This window comes from Eschscholzia californica, unplaced genomic scaffold (assembly GCF_041429995.1).
Source record: "Eschscholzia californica isolate CP2 unplaced genomic scaffold, dmEscCali1.0.p SCAF_4, whole genome shotgun sequence".
NCBI classification, from domain to species: Eukaryota; Viridiplantae; Streptophyta; class Magnoliopsida; order Ranunculales; family Papaveraceae; genus Eschscholzia; species Eschscholzia californica.
The window spans coordinates 50,576,247-50,594,813 of NW_028238461.1; the positions used below are offsets into that span (position 1 = coordinate 50,576,247).

The 18,567-nt window shown below is 35.6% G+C and overlaps 4 protein-coding genes, 1 long non-coding RNA gene and 1 pseudogene across 5 annotated transcripts; 4 read left to right on the plus strand and 2 right to left on the minus strand.

Annotated features, from left to right (window-relative positions):
- Positions 1–987: 987 nt before the first annotated feature.
- LOC147545759 (pterocarpan synthase 1 pseudogene) lies at positions 988–1,809 on the minus strand (annotated as a pseudogene).
- A 2,781-nt stretch (positions 1,810–4,590) lies between these two features.
- Positions 4,591–8,839, plus strand: LOC147545760 (Pentatricopeptide repeat (PPR) superfamily protein). The gene is made up of 4 exons (XM_086632937.1): positions 4,591–6,705; positions 6,958–7,039; positions 7,359–7,540; positions 8,089–8,839. Exon 1 carries the CDS (start codon positions 4,629–4,631, stop codon positions 6,546–6,548), a length of 1,920 nt encoding a protein of 639 aa, XP_086489063.1. The 5' UTR covers positions 4,591–4,628; the 3' UTR covers positions 6,549–6,705; positions 6,958–7,039; positions 7,359–7,540; positions 8,089–8,839.
- On the plus strand, positions 7,782–8,839 carry LOC147545761 (transmembrane epididymal protein (DUF716)). The gene has a single exon (XM_086632939.1). It carries the CDS (start codon positions 7,782–7,784, stop codon positions 8,679–8,681), a length of 900 nt encoding a protein of 299 aa, XP_086489065.1. The 3' UTR covers positions 8,682–8,839.
- Positions 8,840–9,397: 558 nt separating this feature from the next.
- On the plus strand, positions 9,398–13,648 carry LOC147545762 (6,7-dimethyl-8-ribityllumazine synthase). Its single transcript, XM_086632940.1, has 4 exons — positions 9,398–10,047; positions 10,147–10,200; positions 12,994–13,169; positions 13,285–13,648. The coding sequence occupies exons 1-4, from the start codon at positions 9,741–9,743 to the stop codon at positions 13,477–13,479; spliced, it is 732 nt and encodes a 243-aa protein (XP_086489066.1). The 5' UTR covers positions 9,398–9,740; the 3' UTR covers positions 13,480–13,648.
- LOC147545763 (uncharacterized) lies at positions 10,438–12,512 on the plus strand. The gene is made up of 2 exons (XR_015223154.1): positions 10,438–10,982; positions 11,327–12,512. It is a non-coding gene; the product is annotated as an uncharacterized LOC147545763 (long non-coding RNA).
- A 470-nt stretch (positions 13,649–14,118) lies between the features above and the next one.
- Positions 14,119–18,231, minus strand: LOC147545764 (transferases, transferring hexosyl groups). The gene is made up of 8 exons (XM_086632938.1): positions 17,577–18,231; positions 17,376–17,481; positions 16,672–16,764; positions 16,375–16,570; positions 16,054–16,232; positions 15,418–15,668; positions 14,938–15,128; positions 14,119–14,510 (listed from the first exon to the last, which is right to left on the minus strand). Exons 1-8 carry the CDS (start codon positions 17,950–17,952, stop codon positions 14,343–14,345), a joined length of 1,560 nt encoding a protein of 519 aa, XP_086489064.1. The 5' UTR covers positions 17,953–18,231; the 3' UTR covers positions 14,119–14,342.
- Between the last annotated feature and the right edge of the window lie 336 nt (positions 18,232–18,567).

An 18,567-nucleotide genomic window follows, 5' to 3' on the forward strand; every position in this document is an offset into this window, starting at 1 on the left:
AAATACAAATAAATTGAGCGGTCCTCATCATTTTCCTCAAATTTACAATTTTGTTTTGGTCTCAAAGTTTTCCGGTGCATATTTATTATCGATTTGTTATGTGCATTTCAAATACCAAATATCCTATCCAACCACGATGATCAAACCTTTTAATCAAGAAAGTTAATTACTCGACCATACAACACAAATCATGTTATTTCTCAAAACTTTAGCGGATACTTGATATTAACAACTGAAAGTTTATTGAAGGATGGAGTGGTTTGGCCGTTTGGATTAGATTATTAGTGTATTGAAAGATGGATTCGTTTGTGAGTTGTGACAGGAAGGAATGCATGATTGGATGAAGTAATTTTGCTGTTAAAAATACGAAAATGAGTTAAGAGTCACATTTCGAGAGAAATATGATTTTTCTTTCACCAGAAATCTCAAACTCAGTGAGGGCGAGTTTGGGGTTTCAAACTTTTTCATAATGGTTAATTAGACAATCTAAAGACAAAATTAAACTCTACTCATCCTATTAATCACCAAACTAAATATAATTTTTAATGTCAAAAACTAAGCAATATCATAAAATATTGCTAATTTCTTATCGCGTGCTTCTTTAGGAAGAAAATCACGATCTCTTGTCTAGAATTTTTATAAGACGGAATAAAACTTGACCTAGATTAATGACAATGTTGGTGTGACTATATTTAAATTAAAAGGCAATTAACTTGCACACTATAATATTCACAAAAAAATTATAAAGAGAAAGTACAAATAAAATGAGTGGTCCTCATCATTTCCTTATACTGCATATCTAGTTTTGTTCATTTAGAACCCTTAAAATTTAGAATAATTATTTCGTTAACACTCTAACTGCAAATAATTTCATTTCTGTCTCAATGTTGTTCCCCGTACACATTTATTACCGATTCATTTTGTGCATTTTTGAACACAAATTAACCAATCTAACGACGATAATCAAACCAGTAATCAAGAAAGTGATAGGTAAAACATTTAAAACTATTTTATTAAACCGATAATAAATCACTCATTTTCCCCGTAGTTTCTACATAAGAACAAGTTCATAATAAAAATAGTTTACTAGAAATGAAAGACAAACACATTATACTCGACAACGGCCGTCTCGCGACCAAGCGAGTGAGTCTTAGCCAACGCATAACCTCGAGCAAATCTGAAAACACCACTACCACTAACAATCGGCATTTCCCGGACCCCGGACGAAACCAAGTTCCTCCCTTGTAAACATAGATTACTCCCATTATATACCCCTTCCGAAAACACAAGATTCATATTCATTAACAGAGCAGCTTCATCTTTCGAAGCGAAAGCATATATTCCTTGGGCTCTTCCGACTAGTTTCGAATTTATTTCTGGTCCATTTGTTAACGGGTCATCGATCACGAAAACATCACCGAATGGGATCCCTACGGGTTTATTCGGTGAAGGGTTCGAGGCGACCAGAGCCACGGTAGCGTTAGGCCCACTAACAGTGTCATGGAAGTAGAAGTGCAAGTGACTTAATTTTTCTTTCCCCAAACCATGTTGTGCTGCATCTAATTTTCCGGTGACGGAGTCGTTGCCGGAGAAGAGAATGAAGAAGAAGGTGATTATGGAGATAGATTTAAATAGAATTCTTGCCATTGTGGAAAAAAAAAATCCTACCTTTTAGGTGTTTGATGAGGAGATGTTCTTGTTGACTGTGTGAACTATGAAGTATTGAAATGGAACTAAGGAAGGTTGTCTTTATAAGAAATTGACACAAAGGTCTTTTCCTTTTTCTTCTTTTTTCAATGATCTAAACCTAAGAGAGAAACACACAAGTACAAAAAAACCTTGTTAGGCTAGCTACCATGTTTATACTAATATGAGGATATTGTGGTAAATTGTCATACTTGTAATAATAGAGGTCCTTTTTTAAATAAGAAAAATTCTCCCCCAATTCTTTTTTTTCTTAAACGTGTTGGACAATTTAAAGGACCAAAATAATGAATCTCACATTTTTGTTTCTGTTTCTTGTGGTTTAAAATGAAGAAAAATTAACAAACACGGAGATCTTGGTAGGTTAGCTACCATATGTATATTAAATTGAGGGTACTGTACTAAATTGATACGCGTACGGATGATATAGTCTATTCTCTAGCTAAAGAAATATTTGTCCGGATTTTCTTTTCTTTGGACGTGTTGGACAATTTGAAGGACCAACCACGAGTCATCCATTTTTGGTTGCTTAAGAGAAATTGACCCATCTATTTATTTTGCTTAATAAAGAAAGTGAACCAGAGAATGATTAAAGAATAGAAATGAGAAAGAAAATTGACATAACATTGACTTAACCTAGTCTCAGTTAGCCATCCCCTTGGGGGGGTGACTGTCTTGCTAGAAAGAAATTGTCAGTAGAGATAGCTGTTAACAAGGGGATGAGGATGTAAGCTGTTAAAATGTAGGGGGCCAAATGGGTGAGTTGATCACATCTCGGGGCGAAGCAAAAATTGTATAGATAGAGTGGAATAAGGTTTCCTGGTCCTCCATCCAAGTTGCAATTTCTTTGTCGTCTTGGTCTTTGATATGATTGTTAATTTTAGAGATGGTAATTTCCTTTTCTTTTCTTAAGTTTTTTCTGATAAAACTCCTAATATTCATCCTATTTTAGGGGTCACTTTGTGTTTTTGTGTATGTTTAGAACTTTAGACTAGTTCGTATTCTTCTTACTTTTTTTTTTTTTGTAATTTGAGGGTCGTCTTCTTCTTACTTGTTTCCATCTGTCTCGTCTAGGTTCCACTTGTTTTACTTATGGATATAATAGGCATTCAAGTCAGATAATAAACTTAATTCAAATTTAATAAATGAGTGACACAACCTAAAAAAAAACCTAAAATAGCCCATTCGCGGACGACGAGGGAGATAAAGATGGATTATTATACATTGACTTCCAATTATTTAGCAATATTAGGGCGTTGACCTTAATTTTTCGTTAAATATCAGTTAAGTGGTTAGCGTGCAAACCACATGTGTGACTTATGACAAAAATGCCCTTCATTAAATATTTAGGTTATTTAGACATTGACCCCTAACTATTTACTGATATTAGGACTAAACCCCCAAAACATAAATGCTTAGGGTTAGCTCTCATTCTCGATGTTTTCGTCAAATAGCAATAAAATAGTTCGCGTGGTTTTCGTATTCCTCTTATTTCTATAGATTTTGAGAGATAGTTTTTATGATTGGTACATGAACTCAAAGTTAGTCCGAGAACCCGATCCAAATAAGCAAAAATAGTGAGAAAGTATGTTATCCGAAGTCCGAGACGGGTTCAACCCATCTGGGTAAATATAATATAGACTACCGATGGAAAACATATAAAAAATGGTTACCCCAGCATCTAGCTGTCCACACTCCACATACTAAGTCTGGTTGATTAGAAAGATTAGAAAAAGTCTCAGATATATAATTGTTAGAGACAAAGTCTAGTCCTTAGTTAGAGACTTGTTACTTATAATATAAAAAAAAAACTTATGCATGTGGTAGGCAAGCTACTCACTTTAATGGTTTTTTAACGGAAAAATCGAGAATGAGAGTCAATCTCAGACATATTTTCATTTTGGGATTCTAGGCCTAAAATTGCAAAATAACTAGGGGTCAATGTCTAAATAACCTAAATATTCCATGAAGAGTATTTTTGTCATACGTCACACATGTAGTTGTCATGCGAACCACTTAATTGATATTTAACGGAAAAATCCAGAATAGGGATCAAGGTCATACAGATTTTCATTTTGGGAGTATAGTCCTAATATTGTTAAATAATTAAGGGTCAATTACTGAATAACCCAAAAACAAACTTGCTAAAAATGTTCTCGAATTAACTCAGATATGATTAAAAAAATCTCGCCGGATGCTACTCAGTTTTGAATTTTTTCAGTGGCAAGTGCGATTGTTTTTGGAGGATGTAGACTTTTCTCAACCACATTAGACTTCAATTAACTTTTAAGATAATATAATTTTGAGTCATAAATTGAAATTGTTTGTCTGTTACCCTCATAATCTTTATTTTCACCCTCATCTTCAACCACACACACCACACACCACCTCTGATCACTACCACTATTTTTTCTCTCTTTCTATACCGACGAAGGGACGGTCCCCTTTGCTGGAACGACCAGTCTGGTTCAGAAAAACATCAAAAACATAAGGCCATCTGATTTTGAATTTCTCTTCAACAGAATCAAGTGTTCCAACAAAGGAGATCATCCTCTTGTCGAAATAGCGAGGAGAGAGATAACAAGTTGAGTTCCTCCCCAAAATCTACATTCGAAAACTGAATCAAGTTTCGCACATTTGTTGTATACCCGACAGTGTGCCCGATGCCATCTAACCCGAGTCATTAAACGGGCATGGGCGGGCTTTGAGAAAGAGGAACTTTAAAATTACCCGTCCGTTTTATCCGAGTGCCCTAATAAGCCATTTAGAGAATATGACCGACCCACCCGAGTCCAAAGTAAAGTTACCCGTGGCCCGTGGGCGTCCATACCTGCCCGATTTCCACCCCTAATCTTCAGTAAAACCCGTTGCTTAAACCTCTAGCTTCTTCTTCTTCTTCTTCCCTACACGATTTCAACCATAAAATGAGAATTCACAGAGCTCTCATTAATCAAACCCTAAAATGGAAAAAGAAGTTAACAAATATCTCCTCCACTAATCAAGGTCAGTTCTATGCGTTCATTTCTTCAACTTCTCAACCAGAAATCAAACCTCTAAAAAACAAAGCCATCATCACTGAAGATTTCTTGGAGAAATCCATATTAAATTCTCAATGGAATTCAGTCGAACAAGTCATTCCAAATCTATCCCCATCTTTAATCCTTAATGTCCTTGGTAATCTTCGTGAATCCCCTGAACTAGTTCTAGGGTTTATTGAAAAATTTGGGTTTTTTAACTTTAACCTCAAATGTTTCAGTTATTCTTTAGTTATAATATCTCAACTCCCATCATCACAACCACCTCTTCAACTCCTGATGAGAGTAATCAGTGGTGGGTATGCTACAAATAAACAGATTTTTGATGAATTAGTACTTGCTTGTGATTTATTGAATTCGTCGAATTTGAATTCGATTGTTCTTAGTTTATTGGTTACTGCTTGTTGCAAATTGAAGAAATCTAATGAGGGTTTGGAGTGTTTTTACTTAATGAAAGATCAAGAAATTCTTCCCCAAATTGAAAGTTGCAATGAGCTTTTGAATTTACTTTTGAAGCAGAATAAAACTGAAACAGCTTGGGTTTTGTATGCTGAAATGTTTAGGTTAAAGATTAAATCTTCTCTTTGTACATTTAACATTATGATCAATGTCTTGTGTAAAGAAGGAAAATTGAAGAAGGCGAAAGCTTTTATTACTTATATGGAGACTGCTGGTTTTAGACCTACTGTTATAACTTATAACACTATAATTCAAGGTTATTGTTTGAATGGAAAACTTGAAGGAGCTAATGAGATTTTTCAGTCTATGAAAGGTAAAGGTATTAAACCAGATGCTTATACATATGGGTCACTTATAAGTGGATTATGCAAAGTGGGGCAGCTTGATGAAGCTGTGAGTTTGTTCAACAAAATGGTAGAAATCAAATTGGTTCCTACTGCTATAACCTACAATACTTTGATTGATGGGTATTGCAATAAGGGGAACTTGGATATGGCTTTTCGGTATAGAGACGAGATGGTTGGTAAAGGAATTAAACCGACTATTTCGACTTATAATTTATTGATTCATGCATTGTTTATGGAGGGGAAGATAATTGAAGTGGATAACTTGATGAAGGAGATGAAAGAAAGAGGAATAGCTCCTGATAATATCACTTATAATATTTTGATTAATGGGTATTGTAAAGAGGGAAATGCGAAGAAAGCATTTTTACTCCATGAAGAAATGTCTCGTAAAGGGATTCATCCTACAGCGAAGACTTATACTCCTCTTATTTATGTTCTTGGTAAAAGGAATAGAATGAATGAGGCTGATGATTTATTCAAACAGATAATGAAGAAAGGGTTGATTCCTGATCTGATAATGTTTAATGCGTTGATTGATGGTCATTGTGCTAATGGAAATATCGAACGTGGATTTATGCTTGTGAAGGAAATGGATGAGAAGAAGATAGCTCCCGATGAAGTGACTTACAATACATTAATGCAAGGGCTATGTAGAATAGGGAAAGTGGAGGAGGCTCGTGGGATTCTCATTGATATGAAGAAAAGAGGGATACAACCCGATCATATAAGTTACAATACTCTTATTAGTGGTTATAGTAGAAAAGGGGATATGAATGATGCTTTGAGAGTTCGGGATGAGATGTTGAGTAAAGGGTTTAATCCCACTCTTCTTACGTATAATGCCCTTATTCAAGGTTTATGCAAAACCAATGAAAAATATCATGCTGAAGCGCTTCTCAAAGAAATGGTTAGCAACGGCATCAATCCTGATGATAGTACCTATCTATCGTTGATTGAAGGACTTGCGAAAGATGAAGACAAAGATGAGAATAACGTCTTGTAGTCCATAAATGTACTAGGAAGGAGATACTTTCCAAAATGCTTTGGCATGCCAAGGTAAACGATTTGCGTTTCCTTGCTATTTAAGATTTGGCTCAATCCGGAATCTCGAGAAACTTGGGGTGGTTACCTTTTTCTCATTGAAGGCAATCAGGATACACGTACGTCCTATTAGCTGTTTCATTTTTCTATCATAATAGAAATCAATCACTGTATTCGTTTTTTATAATTCCGATCAACCTCTTTGGTGTACTTGCACTTATATTTTACAGAATCAGAGAGAAGGAAAATTTTTGTTACGGTTCTTCTGGTTTTTCTTCTTATTTTCTGATTAAGTTCTTGAACATATTAATTTTTGAATAATTCTATTAAAGCTTGTAATTTGAATATCATTTGAGATTTGTTATGAACAGATAGATTCAGCTTTCTTGTAGAAAACTGAAGGTTCAGATCAACAGAAAAATCTTCGTGCAAGGGGAATATACTTTAAAAGTGGTATCTTACTTTCTTATATCCATTCAAGTGTTTATATTAAGTAGGTAAAGTTCATGAAACGATTATTTCTTGAACAAGTGGAAACATAATTTACCACATCTTTTATGGTGGAGAAATCCTATAACCCAATATGTTAAAATGGCTCATTTTCGGTGTATTCAACTTCTTTTCCACTACAGTGAACTTCATAATCTTTTGCAGTGTCAGTGGAAGACTTATTTTATTTATTTGCAGTTATACTTCAAACTTTATTATTTAAATCCTTATGAATTTGCTAGGCACTAACCAAGTTATCATTCAATATATGTGACTACCCAAGCTGCAGCAGTTACCGATATTATCCCTGCTTTTGGCACTAAGGCTCAACGAGTACAAGGGTTTGTTCTTGGTGACGGCTCCAGGAACCAACTCAATACTTGTTGAACTTGAGCTCGCATTGGTAGCCCAGTATCTGAATGCTTCTTCAAGCGTTGTGAGACTATCACATTTTATATATCTAAAGTGAGCATTTTTTTTATATCCCTCTTTCCCTAGATTCTTATTACATTTGCTTATTGTATATTCTACTCATTTGATTGGATATCTGCTCAGACTGCACCAAATGAGACTAGTATATACTTTTTTGATTTTTATGTAGTATGAGTCACTAATGTGACTCCTACTCAAATTCCAATTTGAGCTACTTAAGGTGGAGTACGTTTAGAAAGAAACCAAACTTGAGCATTTTGAGAGTGGAACATTCATGGGTACATTTATAGGACACTTAGTTCCTGGCTTCTCTCTGGTCCTTCTTGGTTTATGGCACACCATTAATACCATCAATGACTATTCTCTCAAAGGAAAAACTAATTTTCGATCGAAATTTTGGTACCCATTCAACTCATCATCTTCCTTCTTCAATTTCAAATACCTAGAACTAATTTTCATGTTTACCTTCTCCATCCTCACCGCCTTTTTGCAAGTCGTCGATATCCCTAACTTGCACTTATCTCTTGAGTTCATTAACTTAGAACACATGACCATCTTCCTACATTTAGCTATATTTTCAGGTTTCACACTTGCAATTGAATTAACAAGCTCGCTCGAAATCTTATCTGGACTAATTGGAATTCTTGCTTCGTCTGTTTTCGGTCAAGAACTGTTCTTGCTCCATTTTCACTCAGCAGATCATGTTGGTTTAGAAGGTCATTACCATTGGCTATTACAAGTTATAGTTCTCGTTTCATTTATATCATCAGTTGGAATAACCATTTCCCCCAAAAATTTTGTATTAGCTCTTGTTCTTTCGATTTCGGTTATGTTTCAAGGTTTCTGGTTTATGAATATGGGATTTATGTTATGGGTTCCGAAATTTGTTCCGAATGGATGTGAAGTGAAATGGATCAAACATGGAAACAATATCCATGGAAATTTAACATGTTTGAATGATGAAGATAGTTCTAGAGCAGTTGCTGTTGCTAATTTGCAGTTTAGTTGGATTCTTGCTTCCATTCTGATACTTGCAGGAGTTCTTTGTTTGAAAATAGTTGGAAAAAGTGGATTGAGAAACCAATCTATTGAGTATGAGCAAATTCAGAGTAGAAGTTCAGATGGTGTTAATGTGACTAAGCTAGGTCAACCCAGAGAAACTCTCCAAGTTTAAATCTGAATAGAGTGGGTCTAGTTAGCTTTGTTTTGTTTGAAAGATAGTGGGAGAAGAAGATAAAGAATTTAGAGAACTTTTATGTATGTTAACCTTATAGTTTCTTGTTTAATGCTATCTCTAAAATGTTTTGATTAAAAGATCTATTTTGTCTTTAATCTGATGAAATGAATGTGACTGTATGATTGAAATATCTTAATGTCTGACCAAAATAAGTGCTTCCAAAGGCAATCGAAATACTTCAGACTTCAGGCCTACAGTCTCAAAATTAGTATGAAGGAACTTGGGTCCAGGGGCTCGGACTCGAGTACCCATGGGTACTTTATGCTAGGCCTCGTGTGGGCTTGGGCTTTTCGGGTTGCATATTTCGGAAAACAATGGATTTAATCACCAGACTCGGCCAGGTAAGTCTGGACAACCTAGAGCCAAATGCAACATTATTGAAAATAAACAGACGTTGGGTGTATATACGATAATACTGGTATGTTGGTCGGATTTCTAAGATTGAGCTTGGTGTTCAGACTAATGGCACATGTAGCGCGCTCAATTGACGGGCAATCAAACCATTCTACTAGGTTGAGCTTGGTGTTCAGACTAATGGCACATGTAGACTTTTTATCAGATAGAGCCCAAATCTTCTAACAGGTCGGTCGGGTAGTGCACGGCTTAGGCTTCTGACCAGTACATATTTTCAAATAGAGACCAAATCTTCTAACAGGCCGTGCGGGTAGTGCAGGTCTCAGGCTTCTGACCAGTACATTAGCCCTTCGGACCCAGACCATATGGGTCTAGTAGCGGGTGGGCTGTTGGACACTTGGACTTGACTCCCATCCCTACTTGGATCCTATCACAGAGTGAGACTCAGACCAGTGCCCACAATATCTATAATCCGTCTATCAGACTCATCGCCCTTATCCAAAAATAATAATTTATCTACTAACATTTGTGTTTTTTCTTTTTTGTCAAAGAAAACCCATTAATATTACACCAGTAGTCTGTGTTTTTCACCCTAAATAGAAGAAGAAGATTCATTATTGTTCTTTCTTGCCTCCCAAAGAAATGCTACTCTCATACTTCCAAACAACCTTTGGATCACCTTATCAATCTACTCAAGTAAAGGATAATCCCACAACAAACCCAAATCCCCATTTTCTTTCTAAACAACTCTTTCCTTGTTTTGAACAAGTATTGAAGAGATCATCTTGCATTTCTACTACTAGTACCAGATATGGAAAAAATAAACTTACCCCTTCTGTTCATGCTTCTTTATTTGAAGCTCCTGTGTTGTGGGCTGGTAGGGTTTGCATCTTTTATGCTTTGCTCAAAGCTGGTTTAGCTGGATCTAAATCCAATCCTTTCATCTCAGGTTTTGATCTTTTACTTACTGTTTTCCCCTTTTCTTGAAAAACTATTTAATGGGTGTTTGTTCTAATTGAGTTTTTCTCATGATTATTTGTTCAACCAGAGACTAATGATTTAGGGTTTTCTGATTGGTTAGAAAGCCTCCAAGGAAACTCAGGTTTGTGGATTTTTTTTTCCCTAATTGATGTTTTTATTTATATGACGTTTCCATTTAGTTCTCATCATAGTTGATTAGTCCTTTGATTATGATTACAAATAGACTTGTTTGTGATTTAGAAGGAAGAAAAAAAGCTTTTCATTAAGGGTTTTGAGTTAGTAATCTGATGCAGAAGCTTTCATTTCTTTCTCCTTAACTCAAGAACAACAAAAGAAGTAGAAACTACTTTTTTGTATAAGGGTCCGTTTGATACGTGAGAAAAGTGGGTAAGAAAACTGATTTTCTTAAGAAAATCAGTTTTCTGGTGTTTGATTGGTCTTTATGAGTAAGAAAACCGAATTCTCATGGAAAAAAAAGTGGGAAAAAAGGGAGTTTTATTTGCCCACAAAAAAGGTGGGAAAACCTAATTCCCACCCTCTGCCAAAACGCGCTCTCTCTCCTCTTCCAGTCTTCCGTCTTTCTCTCTCAAACTTTCATCTCTCTATTTCCATGGTCGAAGCTCCATCTCTCATGGCTCCAAGAACACTCAAGCTCCATTTTGCCACGGTGAACAAGATCTAACTCTTTATCTCTGTCTACGATTTCTCTCTCAGGCGACTAGATTATATCTCTCTCTTGCAACATCTCTCTGGACTAGAAAAATGGCAGATCATCTTTTCTCTAAAATTGCAAGTCTTGGAGCCCTAAATCCCGATCAATTGAAATCGCTCAGATCAATCACCTCTTTCGCTCTCATTCTCTTTTTGATGATTTATTTCTCTTTCTAGTTTGTAGATGAGATTGTGTTAAGTTTGTGGCCATCCAACTCAAAACCAATTGGCAATGAGTGGAGAGGACCTATTCTTTATATTCTTGGTTGCTAGTTACCCATTCTCCCATGTGGGACTATTCTCACACGCCCCCTCACGTGTGGCGTTCTTTGAGCCTAACACGTGTTTTTTTTTTTTTTACGGGTGACGTGGAGCACGTGTGGCTTTTAAGCCTATCACGTGTGGGCCTAGCTCTGATACCATGTTAAGTTTGTGGCCATCCAACTCAAAACCAATTGGCAATGAGTGGAGAGGACCTATTCTTTATATTCTTGGTTGCTAGTTACCCATTCTCCCATGTGGGACTATTCTCACAGATTGAACCAGAAAAAAAACCTAAATCCCGATATGTTCAAATCCTCATCCCAATCTGCAGAAACCCTCATCCTAACTTGTTTGAACTGGAAAATACCCTAATTCATGTAACCCTAATTTTCGGAGCTTCATCTTCATAACAAACAACAATGAAAGATGAACATCAGGTTGGCGAATTACTCATTTCCTTTTTTAATCACAATTAGGAAAAAGATTCAATGGATCAAAGTGTTATCTCCTGTTGCTTCAAATTCTCAACCAATCCTAGTGAAAGTGTCAGAATGAGAATTAATTGGAAGATTGGGAAGTATCACCAACTTGATGATGATCTTCTTCCTGCTGTTCCAATATTACAACAGTAAGATGACAACGAATGAAACCCCATATAAATCTCATATAAATCTCCTACTTCTTGGAGTTCAATCATCTCTACTTTTGCTCAAAATGAACTCCCTTAATCCTCACTTGAATTCTTTCGAAAATGTTGGAATATGGTATTAGACCAGACGATCATATATTTCCTAGTGCAACCAAATCCTGTGCTATCTTGTCTAGATCAGATATTGGACAATCTATTCATTCTCTTGCCATCAAAATGGGTTTTGATTCAGATGTGTTTGTGGGTAGTTCAGTGGTTGATATGTATGCTAAATGTGGAGTTACAAAAAAAGCTCCCAAGATGTTTGATAATATGCCTAATAAAAATGTTAGTTTCTTGGAGTGGAAAGATATATGAGTATGCTTAAATGGATGAAGATGAAGAAGCTCTAAGGCTTTTCAAACAGGCTTTGTTAGAGGATTTGGAGGTTAATGATTTTACCTTTTCGAGTGTTATTCGGGTTTGCGGCAATTCTACATTACTAGAATTTGGCAAACAAATACAAGGGTTATGCTTAAAAACAAGTTTTGATTCGTCAAGCTTTGTAGGTAGTTCTTTGATTTCATTGTACTCAAAATGCGGAGTCATTGAAGAAGCTTACCGAGTTTTCGATGAAGTATTTGTAAGCAATTATTTGTAGCAATTATTTGGAGCAATTTCTTTTGGAACAACGGGTTATCGAGGTAGTTGAAAGAGTCTTTCATTAAACTTCTAGTCTTCCACATACACTCACAAGAACAACGAATTATCGGGGTAGTCTACTAATAATTAAGTGATAGTCAGAAGTCAATAACAATTATTTGGAGCAATTTCTTTTGGAAGCATTCAAGTAAAATATGCATACTACAATAATCTATCTTTAATAGATCATAGATCTAAGTATTGGAATCCCACCAAATAAAAAAAATTTGGTTCAATTTAATTAAACAATGGTGAGTGAGAATTGAGTTCCTGACCAACCCATGATATTATGGTGAAAAGTTAAGATTGCTTCCTGTTAAGGATGAATATCATCACGAATTTTGAAGGCACCCTCAATGAACATGTGAATACAAGAAATGTCAACGATGTTTAAAAGCACCTACCATTTTCCTACAACCGTATCAAACACTTCAAAATTCAATTTACATAAGAAAATGTTGATTTTCTTACCCACTAGAAAAGGTTGATTTTCTTACCCAAGGTTTTCTCACGTATCAAACGGACCCTAAGCTTAAAAGTGATTTTCCTTTAGAAAAGTAGTTCTTATCCTATTCATCTTATGGTGATATGAGTTTATTTTTCTATCAGAGGAGAAGGAAGCTGTTACCAGAAGGAAATTAGTGAGCAAATGGCATCCTACTACAAAGGGTACTCTTAAAAGGAGTTATAGAGTTCCTTCGAAATCTGTCGGCAGAAAACTACTTAAAGCCATTGCTTCTTTGCTATCCGACGATGATCATTTCATAGATGTTACTTCCCATAAGGTAAGGTTCTTCGATACTCAACAATTATCTGATATATGTAAGGAGTGGAGCAAGAATCGAATTATTCATATATGTTTTTGGTAATCTAAATCAAGTTTTCGGGTTTTTTTTGTAGGGGTGTCAGATTAGAAGGGAGAGTGCTCATGGAGAAAGTGTATGTTGTAATAATGTGAGAGCTCTGTTTGATGAACTCCCAACTCCTCACCTGGTCGTAGAAATCACTCCTTTTCCTGCTGGCCCTCTAACAGAGAAGGATTATGCCAAAGCCGAGAAGCTCGAGAAGGTGCTCAGATCTGGTGCTTCTATCTGACTCATTCCTTGTAGACTCATTTTGTATCTGGCTCTGCAAATGCAATTTTATCATCTGTATATACACTCATGAACAAAAGGCTGGTTGCTGTTGTTTCTGCTGCTTAGTGCTGACTGTAACTCGAATGAGCTTCTTATCAGATCAAATTTTCTTTCTTTCGAGTAATCAACCACTATTTGTTTGATAAACTTAACTCAAACCACCTTATGTTTCCATCATCCTCATATCCATAGCTTTATGAGAACTTGAATCACTTCTTTATTCTTGTTTGTTTTTTTTCCCATAGACATTGATGGACCTTCAAGTAATTTTTTTCATCATAGTCTATGTCAAATAATAGACTCTTTTGGTAAAAACATTTAAGAAACATAATAAGAAGTTAAAGAATGTCTATGATGTATAAGATTGAGCGCAAACGAATTACGCTTTAAGTTATTAACCCAAGCGTCTAAATTGAAGAGAATAAGATTCCAAATTGAGGATACTATTTTTAGATGCTTCAAAACAATTGATTGGGGGACTATGGTAGTCTTTCAAGTTCATAGTCGAGTTATGAATACATCTTTCACGGAGAATTAGGTTATTGACTTTGATCCTAGTCAATGTTTTCATGTTTAGTTACCAAACTTACAAATACAATTGACATAGAAGTGATTGATTATACACTACTTGTAAAAAATTACAGTACAAAGAAAAATTGTTATGAAATAATTATACACATGAAACGAAAAGGACATTACTAAGGACATGAAGCAACCCCGGTTTTACAGTTAGTGGCATGGATAATTTGGGATGACAATTGGAAAAATGGGATGATGAGAAGAAATTGTCTGAGATCATATGAGATACTGAGGAGAAATCTCTCAAGTAAAAGGATAGAAGTTAGAGAAGAGTAAACTCCCAAGAAGAATGTAAGCTGCAGAGTATGCCCAAATAAAATAACCCCATCGCCTGCTAGTGCCACGAGATATCATTAAGTACGACGAAAACCAGTAAAGAGGAGGACTAGCGGACAAGAAACGAGTTGCAACCTGTCGAAATGTGTCAAAAAATCAATAAAGTTTTATATTCAAGTAAAAAGAAATAAGTTAACCCAAGTGAAATTATAATAAGGACTGTGGAGGTACTTTTAATGGAATCATATACACAAGATTTCCTAGCATAATTACTACCTAAACCTTAGGGCTATAAGTATATTCGAAGTTCTAACACCATGATCCTGACAATCCCTTCTGCTCAATTAGATAGCATGTTGGCGGTATAAGGTTCTGGTGATAATTCACAAGTGATGATACTTTGGGCCTAATTAGAAGATAAACTGAAGTTAAGATGCTTAACTCCAGGGAAGCACTCTCTAGTCAGAGCATTTCTCAAATAAAAACTACTTAAATAGATTTAGCATGCGGGTTTGTTAGCAATAAATTTCATTCTATTGGAAGACTAAGCCAGGATACTTACTTGAACATGCATCACAAAGAATGCAGTGGCTGCCATGAAACCGAGGTGGAGAATGAATGGAAGAATTAAGATGGAAGAGTACGTTGTCTTTGCTGGAACAGGTACTTCACTATCTGATTGGCCAGGACCCAGAGAAGAATCATGAGCCTCTTCGGAGCTTTCTCGTCTCCTCCGTCTTATGGTGGAATTTCCTATTTCATAGAGAGCAAGAACTTGTTTGGAAGTAGGAATTGATTAATTACATAAAATGTTATCTTTCTGGAGCATGTCAATACAGAACTTTGAACAGAGGGAAAACATGTTATTGTATGTACCATCAAAAATGGTATCTCATTAAGCACTAAGCACTCATTTGAGCACAACCACATCTTAAACCATTGGTGGCTAGAATAAATTAGCAGAGAATAAATATTTTTATCTGTACAGACAAATAGAGTTCAATGGTATGAAATTTAGGCAAAGTTTGTCCGAAAGTGATACCTTGAAGGATTTTAGAGGAGACATTCCCTGCTACATGTGCATCCATCGATGTTTTCTGTGTGCGAGAAGAATAGAGCACAGTAGCGAAGTCCTTTTCTTCACGAGAAGCTCGGAAACCCAACGAAAAAACTATATCAGGCCGTAACCTCATATAAAATAAAATCGAGTATACTGCCAGGGACAGTATAGGTGCTGCCAGAAGAAAGTTGGGTAACTGTTTCAGTTGGAAATACTTCAAGAAACCCACCCCCCTGATTAAAACAGAAGCCACCAAATGAACATCACAGAAATGTTAACATTTTAGTAGAATGTAATGAATGCATTCAAAGTCGCATCTGTAATTGAGGATTGAGGAGGTAAACACCATTTTCTACTGTTATTGGTAGTAAACAATATCATTCATCAATTCTATGACCGATTGGCTATGAATGATAAATGCTATCTATATTGTTCACCGTGAAATCAAAAACTATTTTCAGCTTTTGTGATATTATGCACAAGACCACAAGCTTATTAAGAAACTCAGAAGACGAGTCCCAAATAATCAAACTCTTTTACATATTTGACAAATTGCTATGTGAAGACGGTAAACTTGCAAATACAAACATAAAGTAGTAGTGATAATAATGGGCATACCAATAATGACCTTGAATAAAATCATACAGAAAAGGTATTCTTGCTTTGCACCAAGGTCTCATTTCATCTGATAGGCGTCCAAGACAAATATTGTAGAACCCGTAAGCTTGAAAACCAACAAATGGAGCAAAAATACAAAGAGTGCGTACAGCTCCAATGATTAAAACCCTCACTGCCAACTTCAAATAGACAGAAACTAATCAGAAGATTATTCAATCCTAGTCCATACGTATCATCTAGAATTTCACAAACTTTTGTTCTTCGAACCATCAAGAAAACTATGCAGTCAAGTTTAACGTGAATAGAAAGGTAAATACTTACAAAAACATTATTTTTCAAGAAGATAGCATCATAAGCCTGATGCATTGCCTGAAAACAGAAATATCCAGCATTAAGCACCCCATTTGATCTTGCAAGACCAGAGAGAGCAAACAGAAGCACGGCTATAATATTTCCACCACATAATAAGTGGTATATACCTCCAAAAGCAAATAAGGAATACAAACTCTCCGAGTATCTGTTCAAATACGACGAAGTTAGAAATTCAGTTAAATCATTTCTACCCTGCCATCTATTCTTTAAAGTTTAGTTTTATAACCCCAAAATTTAAGAGATTACATTGATGAATAGAAAATGGAAGCTGGATTGAAGCAAAACAATACAGAAGCACACAGTGCGGCTTTCGTGTCCTTCAATATAATAACTGAAAGCCTGCACATGAAAAATAAAAACAATTAAATACACATAAATTAGTGGGAAATTAACATAAGAAAAACTCAGAATATGTTAAACCTAGACAGCAAAACGACTAACGTTAATCACATCTTAAACAAGACATGTCTATTTTAATGCCAAATTTTGAAGTATTGTTTCTTTCGATCCTTGATCCCTATGGTATGTCTTGTGGGATTCTGTGTTCAAGTTAATTTGATTCCAAAATAAGATAAACTTATACAACCGTCAGATAAATGTTGAAATATCTTAAATTGTGCCTATCGAAATTCAGAAGGTTCTTACGTAATTAAAATCTTCTGAAGTTATTTTGCCACATTTTGAAGCATTGGTTAAGCTGAAGTACATTTGACAGCTTTAGAAATACAACAAGGGAATTCTATTAAAGCCACACCCGACAACAATTATGAAGTAATAACATGCTAGCTCGTGAGCTGAACTTAATCCTTAGGGTATGTCTAACGGGTTCTTGTATTCGAGTTAATCTGATTCCAAATTAACAATGTTTGCCCTAATCTTACTGTTTCCCCATAGAGCTTATCGTGCCTTTAAACTAGTAAAGAAAAGGGGGAAAAAGTATGCATTTTTACCTGTAAAAGTAAATAGCCGCAAGCAAGAAGGCAATATTATTGATCACATATCCTGATAAACCCAAAACTGCTCTGTGTCCAATAATCGGAATCAATGGAGCAAAAACTAAAATTCAACCACAATCAAAACCAAATAATCACATATCTATCTCAGAAAGAACTACACTAATTAAAGATAAGAACTTTACAGATGTAGTTTACCTGTTCGAGATAATGCCCTAATGAAAATTGGAAGAAGAGGCAAAAAAGCATAAGTTTGTTCATATTCATATCCACATTGAGCGATTCTGATGAAATAAACTCCATCCCAAACAATGGTACCTTCAATGGCGGATCCAATCTTAGGCCAGAGAATGAATTGGGAAGTTTCTGGTGGTGAAGTGATGTTAGTAGAATTTGAAGAGAGACAATTAGGGTTTAAGGTAGCGGAAGTGTCATAAGGAGTAAGGAGAGATCTCCATATGAAGATCAGAGTTAGAAGGAGAAGTCTTGAAGCAATAGCAACTTTAATAACAAGTTGAGATTTGTCGATTTTAGAGAGAGAAAGTTGAATTGGGGGCGTATTATCAGTCGACATGGATATCAAATCTCTCAGACTTGTGTGTTGAAAGTGAGATCTATTGGGTCCTCTTGAAGTGGCTTATGGTTTCAGAGTGTTTTCTTATTCAATTTAACGGCATAACTACTCTTTGCTTCTTTTTTTTTTATCCAGGTCCTCTTTGCTATTTGCTTGTTTGGATTTTATGTTTGAACTTCAATTGCCCATATAAAATGAGGTTTGTCGATTTTTTTTTTTTTCTCTTTTGTTTTCCACTACCATCATTATTTTCTTCCCCTTTGGTTAAATTTCGTCGACAAATTGTTATTGTGGGCAACCTTTAGGACTTCTATAAATCTTTTTATCTCATGTTCTTCTTCTTCTCTTTTGACTACCGCCATTCTTTTTCTCTCTTTCTCTCTCGAAAGAGGACTCTTTTGTCAGTACTCGTGTTCTGGTTAAAGAATCTCCTAAACTAGACTGCTTTATAGTTTGAGGGGTTTCTCTAGAATGTTATTTAGTTTTAGGCTTTTACTCAAATCAGTTTGGGTTCCGACAAAAGAGACTCCCTCTTCGCGCGTAACAGAGATGGAGGAGTGGAATGAGAGGAGAGAGAAAGAGGTGGAAGAATGGAGGAAGTGATGCATGGGGATT